This window comes from Macrobrachium nipponense, chromosome 41, assembly GCF_015104395.2.
Source record: "Macrobrachium nipponense isolate FS-2020 chromosome 41, ASM1510439v2, whole genome shotgun sequence".
NCBI lineage: Eukaryota > Metazoa > Arthropoda > Malacostraca > Decapoda > Palaemonidae > Macrobrachium > Macrobrachium nipponense.
In genome coordinates, this window is record NC_061102.1 from 38,318,588 (window position 1) to 38,331,484 (window position 12,897).

The window sequence follows — 12,897 nt, forward strand, 5'->3', positions numbered from 1 at the left end:
TCAGACACTATGTGTATGTAGCGATGTGTACGAAATGATCAGACTTGATTATTTGATATGTCAGTGGAATTTCACAGACCCTACCTTAATAATTATAGTAGCAAACATAAATCCACAGCAAATTTTAATATTCTTAGAAAATCACTGTTAATGAAATTACAGCATATTTGGAAACTGAAGAGTTGAACGCAATCGTGGACATTAGGACATTTTGTTAAGTAATTCCGTTAATCTAAACAGAAATCCAAATATTAAGGTCCGATTTCCAGATGAATTATAAATCTTGATAACGATTTTTCCTCTCTTGTAAAATGTGGAGCTGTTTGTTTTTTCTATCAAAAGACCTGTTATTATATTCAAAGCTATGATGACGAGATACGCCTAAAAGGTTTCTCCTCTGATGTGTGCCATAGCAATGCACAACAGATAGGTCTTTCACGATTAAGTTTCAATGAAATTTTCTTCTTCAAAAGAAATATTGTTTCTCGTGTTGCTTCGCACTGAGGAGAATGGAATCACTCACTGTTTGCACGTGTATTTTGCTCTGAAAATTATGATTTTGCTCCAAATTTGGATTAATCAGCTTTCTCAGCTTTGCAACAGTATAGATTAGTGTAGCCTGTTTGCGTGACCTCTGAATTTTGAGATGGGAGTCCATCATGTACCACAATTCTCGTATGGAATCAGTTTCCTAATGCTGACACATAACAGTATACAACTTTGGCAATTATGTCATTACTGTGATTATGGTTGTATGCTTTTCTGTGAAAGGTATTGAAATTAAATGTAATTATATAATACGCATTACATATAGAGTAATGGAAGTAATATTTCCATTTTTTATCTTCGTGTTTTTAAATTCTAACAGGTGACTGCTAGAATTTAAACCATTTTCTAAACATATCCATTTTCCAGAACCAGCTGAATGCCTTCATTATCAATAGGAAACTCTATATTATTTTCCTTTGCCTGTTATTGCTTTTATACATTTCTCCTCTTCCTTGCTGAAAAGGATTCGCTTCATTACCAGTAGTATGCTTTTGTTGCTGCATCCTTCAGGATCTGAATTCCTGTAAAGCTTGTGACAGTTGCCAAGTATACTTATGTTTTGATTGCTACAACCTACAAGTTTATCAATCCGCTCATGAACAGACTTTTCGCTCGAAGTTTCTCATTTTCGCAGATCTTTCCCTGTGTTGTGCCTGTTCACTTCCTTGCTTTGTACGAGATGGAATTCTTATGACGCTTTGAATCATTATATTGCAAGTTTATACTTATTTAAAAAATAATCATCTTTGATCATTCTTGATGCAAATTCTTTTTGTATGCTTAGAGAAACTTATTGAACTGTATATTCTGTATATTAGCTACGTAACTGTAGTATAGAACAGACTGTCAGGTAAACGCTTTTAAATCTGTATGTACTTATTCCATGGGTTTAAAGTAACCAAACCAACCTATTTCATAAACAATAGTTATTAGCCATCTAGAGTATCTTTTCGTAAATATTTTATATAAATATTTTTTATGAAAGTATCGCAAGTTACTCTTAAACTTTAAAACACAAAACTGTATTTGTTTTGCGTCCTGAACTGCATAAACGCAATTTTCTAAGTTCCTTCATAGTTAACTCTTAAAATGAAATGCTGATAGACACCCTCTTTGCGATGGTAAGGTCGCAGCCACGTATATAATCTGACTTTGCAGCAAGGTTGCACTGTGGTCACCAGAGATGAATTTCATGCTTCTTATTGCTTTAGTTTGTCATGTTACTTTTCTGTCCTGTTGCTTGTGTTTTGTGGCACAGATTTGATGCAGAATGATGATTAGTTTACATGTCTGAGTTACTCGACAAATACTGATATTGCAACTACTACTCTTAAAATGATGACAGTTGGTAACGTACTTGTCTTTATTAATCCAGTTTCATTTTGATTTATAATTTATCCTTTCATTTACAAAGGTTTATTATGCTAAATTGTAAATTGTAGAGGTTCTTAATTCTAACTTGTAATATTGCTCAAACTATTTCTCATAATATGCAAGTTCTTTCTGTTTCTGAACAAACTAAGGTTATATCATAACATCAGGATTTTATGAATGCTGTGTCTAAAATTAGTATTTTCCTTTTAGTTGCAGCTAGAATGGGCCTGGAAGCCCATGGCAGCTGTTATGAATGAAAAACAGACAGACCTAGTGTACTGGATACCACCACTTTACCGCAATAACATCAAGACAGCTGGTTCTCGGGTGCGCAGAAAGACAGTTGTCCACAGAACCTCCATAAACAGAGCTTCATTGAATCGCTTACCCTATACACACCTTCAAGCAGCCCACATGTATTCACAGCTCCAGGCATCCCAAAGAAAGAAGAAACTTGCCCGAAGGAGGGCAAAATTGGCTACAGAGGTTAGCTTTGAGGACCCCACAGATACGGAGAGCATTGTCCGGCCTCGGAGAAGGTCCAGAGTAGCTAGAGAAATCAGTCTCGAAGACCCAACAGATACGACCAGCATTGTCAGTATCCGAAGGCGATCAAAACTAGGGCAGAGGGTCAGCTTTGAGAATGCAACTGATACTGACAGTGCTGTTCTCGACAGCAGAAGCGACAGTAAAAGTGAATGGCAGGATGCAAAGGATGAGGACATTGAAAGCGGAATCCACGATGAGATGACAGACTACAATGCGGATGATTTGTCCCTTCATAATGTGCAGAGTCTTCATGAGGAGGAGGTGGTTCGCCCTACTGGAGCTACCACGAAGCGTCGTTTAGGTGAACACAGGAGGGCAAACAGAACCGCTTTCAACAAGCCCAAAGTTCCTCCCAAACCTGATTTTATAGCCAAAAGCTTCGAAGCCATTGACAAGCCCAAACCTGCTCCAACTCTAATACGATTGCTAGAAAAGGTGTCTCATATTCACTGCCCTCCAGTCAATCCAGTTAAACCAATCAAACCTGAGCTAAGAAAAATCAGCCGTCGAGGGTCGGAGTCAAAGTCCTCGTTGAAAGGAAAAGTGAGAAGACCATCAGTGAAAGTCTATGGAAATTCATCTACCCGTCTTTCGAGCAGAAGATCCAAACCTTTTGATGACCAAAATGACTTAGAAAGTCAGTGCGTTATTGTGTCCGTTGACAATGAGGCTCTCAAGTCTCCTCCAAAAGCATCTCCCAAACCACCACCAAAATCTTCCACAAAGAGCAGCTCAAAACCTTCCACCAAGAGTAGTTCCAAGCCGAGCTCTAAATCCAGCCCTAAACCCACTACCAAATCAATGCCTAAAAGCCACGGAGGACATGGTTCCATAAAAGACCTCAAAAAAGGCATGCATAAAGACATGCCAAAGACACCAACAAAGCCTCCGCAGGAACCAGCTTTTGGTATCCTGAAAGACCAGCAACCTTTTGGTATATTGAAAGACAACCCTGTCAAGCCAGATGAAGCCGAGTTCCGCAATGCTCAACTCCAGATGATTCTGAGGCTTTTAGCACAACTGTATGAGGAGAAGGTCAGTCGACAGGACGCAGAAATTCAGAATATGAAAGCGAGAATACAAACCCAAGACAAACTAATGAAACAGATGGCCCACGTTGTCTTAGAACTGAAAGAAGAAATCTCTCGATTTAAACTCCAGAGCTCTGTACCCCGCCATGATATCCCTGCTAATGTTCTCAACATCAAAGTTGGAGATAACTAGGCTCAATTCTCAAAATGTTTATTATAATCAGGTGCACCCAAGTGCAGAAAATGTATACTGCTATATCAGTTCTGCTCAAAGATTAACACGAGAGCTCATTCAGTAACTGAATAACGTTGGTGGAATGATGTCTTTATTGGCAACAGCTTTAAAATGTTAACCAGAACGAGATTGTTAACAGTAGGAAGGATGTGATTTGCAACAGCCATGGTTAAGTTTCATCTCTTCAGTGCAGTAGTATCAAACAGTCAATCCAGAAATGAAATGAGTTTTGGACTTCTGAGAAGAAATCTTACTCTCGAGTAAGAAGAGGTAACAGAAGATGCCATTACATCCATCCTACCATCTATGACCGTGACATGGGTCATACGTTTCCCTGTTCTTGTCTTGAAAAGAAGCTTATAATTTACAGGTAAAAAGATTGTTTTTCATTTTCTATATTATTTAGTGTTCACTTGAAACGATAAAAACCAGGCCTGCTGAGTAACATTTTAGCTTGAAGAAAAGTTTTATTATTTACCCACCACTAACTTCACTTATTACCAGTTCCTTTTCATGTTTTATATTATTTTTAAAGAAAAAAAAGAAAAAGAATTTTTGTTCTTTCATAAACTGGTTCTGACCGACATTTAACCCCTTGAAGGCTTACAAACACACAGGAAGTGACTGTATACGAGTGGAAGGCTGAAAGTATAATGCATATGAAAATGAAACTTACATGTAAAACATTTGAAAAAAATTTCCAACGTTCACATAGATGTCTTGTATTGGCTCTCTCTTCATTTGGATATAATACTTACAATAGTAGAAACAAGGTGGGAGATGATGAGATTGGCAGTCAATTTTTGCTCTGTGAAATTCCCCGTTTACATTTGAATAGAGCTCACCATCACATGATATTCTTCCGCCAATGCGAATTATTTTATAGTTGATGTTATGTGATGATGCTGGTCATCGCATGAGTGGTATTGATGAGTGAAGGTGATCATGAACACCAATACTTATCGAAAAACTAACGTATAACTGGCAGTGGCTGACTCATCGAATAATAATGATTTCAATCAATAATGAGGCATTGTCAATTCAGGACGGCTCTACAATGATCAACAGTGCTGGGTCAGTAGAAACTCAATTTCATCAACTCTCCCCAACAGCCACTTACTAATGTCAGAAAATTTACCAGATTAATTTCGTTTGTGTCTCAACCCGTAGATTTTGTGTGCCTTTAGGAGACCAGATGGAAGGACTTCCTCTCGATTAGATGTTTGATGCCGTGCCAAAGATGACTTTTCAGAGATGATCCGAAGAATCTGTTGCTATTTATTGTTTGAAACAAACATGGTAGTGTAGCGAAGGTGGGTAAGGTTAACTCCTGTGTGTCTTAAGTTCCGGGTGCCAAAAAAAACAAATTTGAATATAACTTATTTAGAAAAATATCTGGTGGGCTTAAGGATAAGTCTTTGTTCAGTATCCATTGCCCCCCCTCCCCCCAAAAAAAAATGGGTTCACCGACCTGCCTGTAAAGATATATATATATATATATATATATATATATATATATACTATATATATATATATATATATATAAAGAGAAAGTATTACCGGAATGAAACGAGTTCTGCAGTTATTGAATGAAGCCTCGTTTTGTTTTCTTTTATTTAAATTCTACCTTGTGTGTCCTGCATGTGCTATTAGAGCTCAGATGTACTATATGGAATCCTGTGAATGCCTCAGTTCCAATGTTATATTTCATTAATTAATGTCGATTAATAATTTTGTGATTTCCTATAATCACTGATGGTCTAACAATTGTTACACTGTAAATTTTGAAATATCAAACAACAATGTAGTTCATGTTCTAGTCGTGGACCACATTCAAAATATTACGGTAATGTATTTTTAGAATTATGTAAAAACTGAAATGTCTTAAGTAGCTTTAAATGATTCCAGAATTTTAATACTTAGGAGATGGAACTCTCTAAGTCGCTCACTTCACTCTGCGTCCTTCATTACCTATATCATTATGACGTAGTTTGCAGAAAAATTTAATAAAGAGAAATTTTCTTTTTTGCCGCTAACTGTTCCGTCAGAGATCTTGGGTGATAAGAGATTGAATTTATCTTAAGCAACTGAAGTTATTTAATGGTACAGTTAATCATTTTTTTTTAGTAATTTCTCTAGCAAGGAAAATACTTCCAAAAATTATACATCTTTATAAATGTAGAGTAAATAAAAAAGTATTTTTATACTATATATGAAAAATTAGTTATGCATCTAGTGACTAATATATTCTAAGTTGCAATTTTGCAGTTTGTTCTTTTATTCTTACAGTTCACTGACTTAGTAAAATTCACAGTTTTACGAACTCATAAAGTAAGGAAAACCACCGCTGTGAATAGCAATACTGATAACTTTCTACCTCGCTCTAGATTTTTTAGGTGCTTATCGGCTAGCATATTTTGGTTTTACGGAGACCAGTACAAAATATGAATTAAAATGTCTATCCCTCAAAAGTAAAAAGAAGAAAAAAATACTATAAATGAACGAGAAAGGAAAGGATGCGGGCAATTCCTTTTTATTTAAAATTGAGATGCATAACAAATATGCAAGAGATTTTCCTTTAATAGCAGCCTTTCGGTCCACAGACACGCACAAACATCATTGTACGTATTCTTGGGTTCATAAGTAGGGGGAACACGCCACTTGCTAACATTGAATTGCTCGAGATCGGAAGAGCACGTAATGTAATCTCCTCAGCACACCCCTTTAATGCGTGAATTGGTATTGGTATTTTCAAAGATAAAGGAGAGGCAGCAGTTGAACTTTAATAGCAGAGAGTCACCAGGAAGACTCGATCTCCTCTCTAGTCACAAAACGTTATACCTACATTTTGAAGAAGATATAATTTCATCAATTATGCTCCCTTGATCCAGTACTTCCCGTCAGTGAATTGCTCATCTGAACTGAAGCGATCAAATTTCTCATCACTGGACCTTTTTCTTCGTCTCCTGCTAAAACTGGCAGTGATGCCTCTGTCTGTACAAGTGCAGACGGTCTGAAATACGGTGTCATGAAATATGTAGATATACTACCTAAGTAATAAGTTGAAATATGCCATAAAATATGTTGATATCCTTAAGTAATAAGAGTTTCAATTAAATGTAACAACAAAAAAGTATTATAGGACCTATATTCTGAATACATTTACAGCCACTTCTGAGCTCATAGAAATATCCGGTTCCCTGTTGATATTACAGATATTTATAAAAACCCCATTTTCGCATCTGTAACCTATTAATCCCGATCATCATACGATGTAAGTATTATGAAAATGCAGTCAATAACTGAAGCATCATAGCGACATGCCAACTAAGGGCTGTACTGCTGCAGTTTTCCTGAACCTCACTGAACAGACGATCGACTTTGGAAACTGACTTTAATCACCTCATAGAATAAACGCTTTAAGAAAATACTCATTAACTAGGTCTAGGCAAAAGCATTGTTATAAATGTTCGGTATTTTACTAATAACGGTTTTCCTGTATACCAGTCTGAATCACATTCAGTGTAACGAATAACAGGACGGTTGAATTCTTTTCCTTGCGCGTGAAATCCTTCGTTTCTTGATCGGAATTCCAGGTAAAGTGAAGAAGGCTGTCCGCACCAGGAAACGTTGTTTGCAAACAGTTCGTAAGCAATTTTTGCTGGCTTGCTTCTGGCGGATTTGAAAATAAACACATATACATAGTATACACACGTATACATACATATATAAACATACATACATTGTACATATATATATATACATACATGCATCGTACATATGCATGTATACTTATAAACACATTATACTTGTCTATATATACATATACACACAGCAGTGTTGCCAGATCTACCGAAATTTCACGAGATCTACTGAAATTCTAATAAATCTCATGAAATCTCGAATCACTGCTGTAATCTACTGAATTTTGAATTGATCTCCAGAAAATCTACAGAAATAATGCTTCCCGGCAGTTGAAAATCCATAAACAAATGAATGATGATGACATTTTCAAGAACATTTCTCTAATGATGATGTTGAGGCTGATAATTAATATGTGATTCATTTATAGTTAAGTTTTGTGTGAACAAAATTATGATAAATAATTCAAGAAGTTATATCCAAATAATATTGGAAGTTTTATTTGCAGAAAAAAAAAGATATTTTTTTTTCACACCACCCATTGAAGTAATATATAATATAATATATATTATATATATATCTATATATATATATATATATATAATATATATATATATATATGTGTGTGTGTGTGTGTGTGTGCCGAATTTTTACCTACATCTACTGATTTTTTTTTTTATTGAATTTCTCCAGAAATTTCCTCTGCACCATCTGGCAACACTGACACACAGAAACACTAAATGTTTCCCATTCTGGATGGGGAACAAATATCCGGCAAAAAGTGTTTGCAAACTGTTTCCAAACAATGTTTCCTAGTGAGGACAGTTACCGAGACTGTCCTAAGTGAAAAACATTAGCTACGCAGAAACTATTAAGGACAGGATTATTATTATTATTATTATTATTATTATTATTATTATTATTATTATTATTATTATTATCATCATCATCATTATTATTATATAACTGATACCGCATCAAAATATACATATTTTTCCTCTCAAATAAGAAGAAATGAAATATTTTTTTAAAATATTAAAACCAAATTCCCTGATTATTATTTTTTTAAAAGAAGCCAAAGAACGTAATGGAATATGATGCAATTTACGTGCAATTCATAAAAGGCAAATTATAATGAGAACGCTTTGAAATGGTTTTAGAATATTGTAAGAAAAAATTAGGCTAGTTTACTAATTACCGAAGTGTGAAATAAAATAACAGATATAAAAGAAAAAAAATATTATATATATATATAATAATATTAAATAAATGGTGTCTATATATAATATATAGAATACATATAATATATATATATATATTAATATATAATATATGTGTGTGTGTGTGTGCGCAAAGCCTCTGTACAGGCTTTCAGTTATATTTTCGGAAATTAAGATGAAAGTATTACCCATGACAATATGAAAGCATTGTGAGGGGAATGCTTGCTTCATTTATTCCTTGAACCGACGTAATGTTTCTCATGCACTTTGTGTAAATGAACTCCTGCTGTTATTTTTCGTAACTGCAGATGAATAACTATACACTGGAAGATCTTCATTCTTACCTTGCAAACTTGTGAGGTGTCCCTTTTCTAGTCATTCCGTTTAATGTCACTTTTTACATTGAAATAGAATTACTTGTACTGGCATTATATCATTTCTATTGTACATAAGAATATGTTGTTTATGTACTTGAACATCATTATCAATACAAAATTCATGTTTTTGAATGTAACATAAGTGTATTAAATGGAGGCACCGTGATCTGATCTGAAGGGTGCAAAGCAAACCAAGGGTAGAGATGTTGCTGCTGCTGCTGCTCTCACTGGCGGCTTTTGGTTCAAGTTCTAGAGAGATTTAGGCTATTGCAAACAGTCTACTTTCATGGATTCTGAATATGCCAAGTGCCCCAGTGTTCATGTGTACATGAATGTGTATATACATATGCTGTCAAATGTATTTTTCGTATAAATGTTTTAACCCTCCTTTTAAACCTGGATACTCAATATACCCAATGTTTTGTGGTTTGTTCTCTCATCCTTGGTCTTGGTGCAGACCAAGACAGACTTCAGAAAAAAATGTGATAGTTGTTAAGATGTTGGTATTATTATCCTTAAATCTCTTGGTAACTTTTTCTTAATACAAGTGTAGCATTTCAAAAATGAGCAAGTCATTCTAAAACTTGCAAGGGATTTTCAACTGTGATTAAGTCACTCATTTCTTGCACAGGGGGCAGAGTTACTTCAAGGAAACGTGAATGCCGCTGATTCCCTGGCCAGACACCCCATAATTCCACTACTTCAATTTTCCATGAAGCAAATTATGCTCTTTTGACAAAATAGCAAATCAATCCGGTCAAGATAAAACAATAAGGCGCCGGAGTGGTGAGGGCACGTGACCATTACTATAGTAAGAGCGCCACAGAGGCGTGGTTGGTATGTTCATGGCCTGCCACCTCGGTAGCCTCTAGTTCGGTACTCGGACATTCCACTGGGGGGTCAGAGATGTGTATTTCTGGTGATAGAAGTTCACTCTCGACGTAATTCGGAAGTCACGTAAAGTCGTTGGTCCCGGCGCTGAATAACCACTGGTTCCATGCAACGTAAAAACATCATACATACAAACCAAGACTACAGTAACGTAAGTGTTAAATATAAAAAGAAAATTATCCTAAGAGAATTTGCATAAGATGGCTGGTTTCCATGGCAGCATGGGTTTCATTCTTTCAGATGGCAAGAAATGCATGGAATATGACTAAACACCTAATCCATATCAAGGGATAAAATTTTATTATTCTATAAAGGATTATGGAGGGGAAAGTAAAGGCTAAGACGAAGGGAAACTTTTACAAAAAGAAAAAAAAAACTTCATAAGTTACTTAACAATGTTTCTCTCTTTGATTGGTGCTTGCTGCTCACCTACATTATGATAATTTTTTAAAGTGAGTTATGTGCACGTGTAAAGTTTTGTTTTCTTTCGAAGTTAGATTGTGTTTTTGCGCTAAAACATTGTAGCGTGTAGGTCTTCTATAGTATATTATGCAGGCCAAGGTTTACATATTTGAGGTTGCTTAATTAATTATTCATCCCCTTTGCAAAACCCAATGTAGCCTAACATTGAGAAATTTCAGTTGGGTAACAACGCTTGTTTTTATAGACAGGTTCATTTAAACCTATCCAACACCAAACACAATGGTTTTATCCTTTCCTATACATAATGATTTCTGTTTGTTATTGATTAGTGTTACAGACCGACAGAAGTCCGCTCCAAGTTCGATATGAAAATAAACAAAAGTAATTCAACACCAACAGTTGAAACTGGGGATACGAATATAAAAAGATACACAAACACAACAAAGGTTTATTTACAAACTTACTAATAAAGATAAATGCAGGATGGTTTCTCCTATTTACATACCACAGTAAAATCTTACAATGCGTGAACTGGGGAAACAGTGAGGTAATGCAAATACTTGCTGGCCACTTTTGCGCTGTCGGAGATCTATGCTCGAAGCGATGGCTTCACAAAACGAGAACTGTAATTGCAGACGTCTTCTTGACTCCGTATTGCAGAGAACAATGTCTTTTCTTGATACTCGAAGGGCAGGAACTTTTCGAAACCTCTTGTAGAACGTTTCTGCTCTCAAGGCTTGCTCAACGACGAAAATACCCGGCAGTTCTCTCTAATTGGACGACTTGACCAGAATTCGACCAAACTCTCGAGTGCCTTTTCTGCTCTGATCCTTCTTCTCTTATCTCTCTCTGATGATCTCTGACCTCTAATTGATAATCTCTGCTGCCGAGCTCTCACTGATGATCTGATCTGTGACTCTGATCTCTCCTACTTTGTCAGTCGTATTTATACGGTGACCCGGGGGTGGGGCCTACGGAGGGCGGAGCATGAACGTCACAGACTCCCGAGATGACTAGAACGTCTTAGAAGAATCTCAACGAAGTATTGCTGCATTTTCTGACGACGTGACGATGAGTGTCACGTTCCACAACACTCCTGCCAATTCTAGAACCATCATGAGAACAGGCGCCTCCAACACACTGAAAGCCTCCATGCTGCAGAACTTCTCGAAGATGCGTTTTCCTTTCCCTTAACTTTGCTATAAAGCAATTACCATGACACATCCCCCCCCAAAAGAAAAAAAAATGATTTTATTTTTTCTAAAGAGAAGGAAGAATTAAACAGCAGGGGAACAATTCTGCATAAAGCTTTTGTTAGAATATTAAACTTTTATTTATGATGCATTGACAATGTTGATTATACGCTCGGGTGCAGTCATTTGTTTTACCCATAATTCTTGCGTTATGATGTGCGTGGCATGACGCCGCTTTTGAAAGTAGTGTAACCGGCAAGTTGACCGCCGAAGGTACTCTGTACTGCTGTATCTCCCACATTCTCCATTAAAGTGACTCATTTATGAAGTGATTGCTTATTTAATAACCCACCATCATATCCTCGTCGGTCACAGGTTATGGGCCCAGCTCAAGCAAGAGGATGTTGTATTTTGATGGTGATGAGGAGAAATATGAAATGTGGGAGATAAAATTTCTAGCCCATCTGAGACTTCGAAAGCTTATCCTAGACGAAAGTGAAGATCGAACTTCAGCAGAATTCATCGACAAAAATGCTGACATTTTCGCCGAGATCGTTCAAGTTCTAGATGACAAGAGCCTCCAATTAATAATGAGAGATGCAGTCAACGATGGAAGAAAGGCATTAGCGATTCTACGGGACCATTACCGAGGTACTGGGAAACCAAGAATCATCTCCCTCTACACGGAGCTGACGTCACTGAAAATGAGAGGGAAAGAATGTGTGATGGATTATTTTCTTCGAGCTGAGACAACTTCTACTTCGTTAAAGTCAGCTGGTGAGACGATCAGCGACAGCCTTCTTATTGCTATGGCATTGAAGGGTCTTCCAGAGGAATTTACTCCATTTAATACTGTTGTTATGCAGAAGGATAGTGAGCCTACGTTTCTGGAATTCAAGTCTTTGCTACGGAGTTATGAAGAAAGCCTGAGGAGTCGAGAGGCACATAGGCCTAATGTGAAGAATGAGAACGTCCTTAAGGTGAATTATAAAAATCCTGATTTTCAGCGTGGTGGGTCTGCCAGTGGCTCATCAGTAAGGTGTTACTCATGTGGTAAGCCTGGACATAAGTCTTTCGAGTGTAGGTTGAAGAAAGACAGAGGTAAGTGGTGCAAAGAATGCAAAACCATTACACACAATTTTGATGAATGTAGAAAGGCTAATAGGCCTGCAAGATTTTCTAGTGCAACTGTGAATGTTTGTAAGCCTAGATCCACTAATAATGATAGTGATGAAGAATGTTGTTTCAAAATAAGTTGCTCTGTTGATAACATACCTGCAGATGTATGTAATGTTCTTGTTGATTGTGGTGCTACTACCCACATCATTACTGATAAATCCAAGTTTAAGTGTTTTGATGAAGACTTTGATGAATCAAAACATATGGTTGAACTTGCAGATGGTGCAAGATGCA

The 12,897-nt window shown here is 36.5% G+C and overlaps 1 protein-coding gene across 6 annotated transcripts in view; it reads left to right on the top strand.

Moving 5' to 3' along the window:
• LOC135212701 (histone H3.v1-like) overlaps window positions 1–7,500 on the top strand; it is a 72,484-nt gene extending 64,984 nt beyond the window's left edge. For 5 of the 6 annotated variants that reach the window (XM_064246389.1, XM_064246391.1, XM_064246387.1 and 2 more), the window contains one exon: window positions 2,134–7,500. In XM_064246389.1, the coding sequence (XP_064102459.1) occupies window positions 2,134–3,696 (1,563 nt within the window). In that variant the 3' untranslated portion in view covers window positions 3,697–7,500. The remainder of the gene's footprint in view (window positions 1–2,133) is intronic. The other variant, XR_010313969.1, reaches the window with a different exon arrangement.
• Window positions 7,501–12,897: the final 5,397 nt, after the last annotated feature.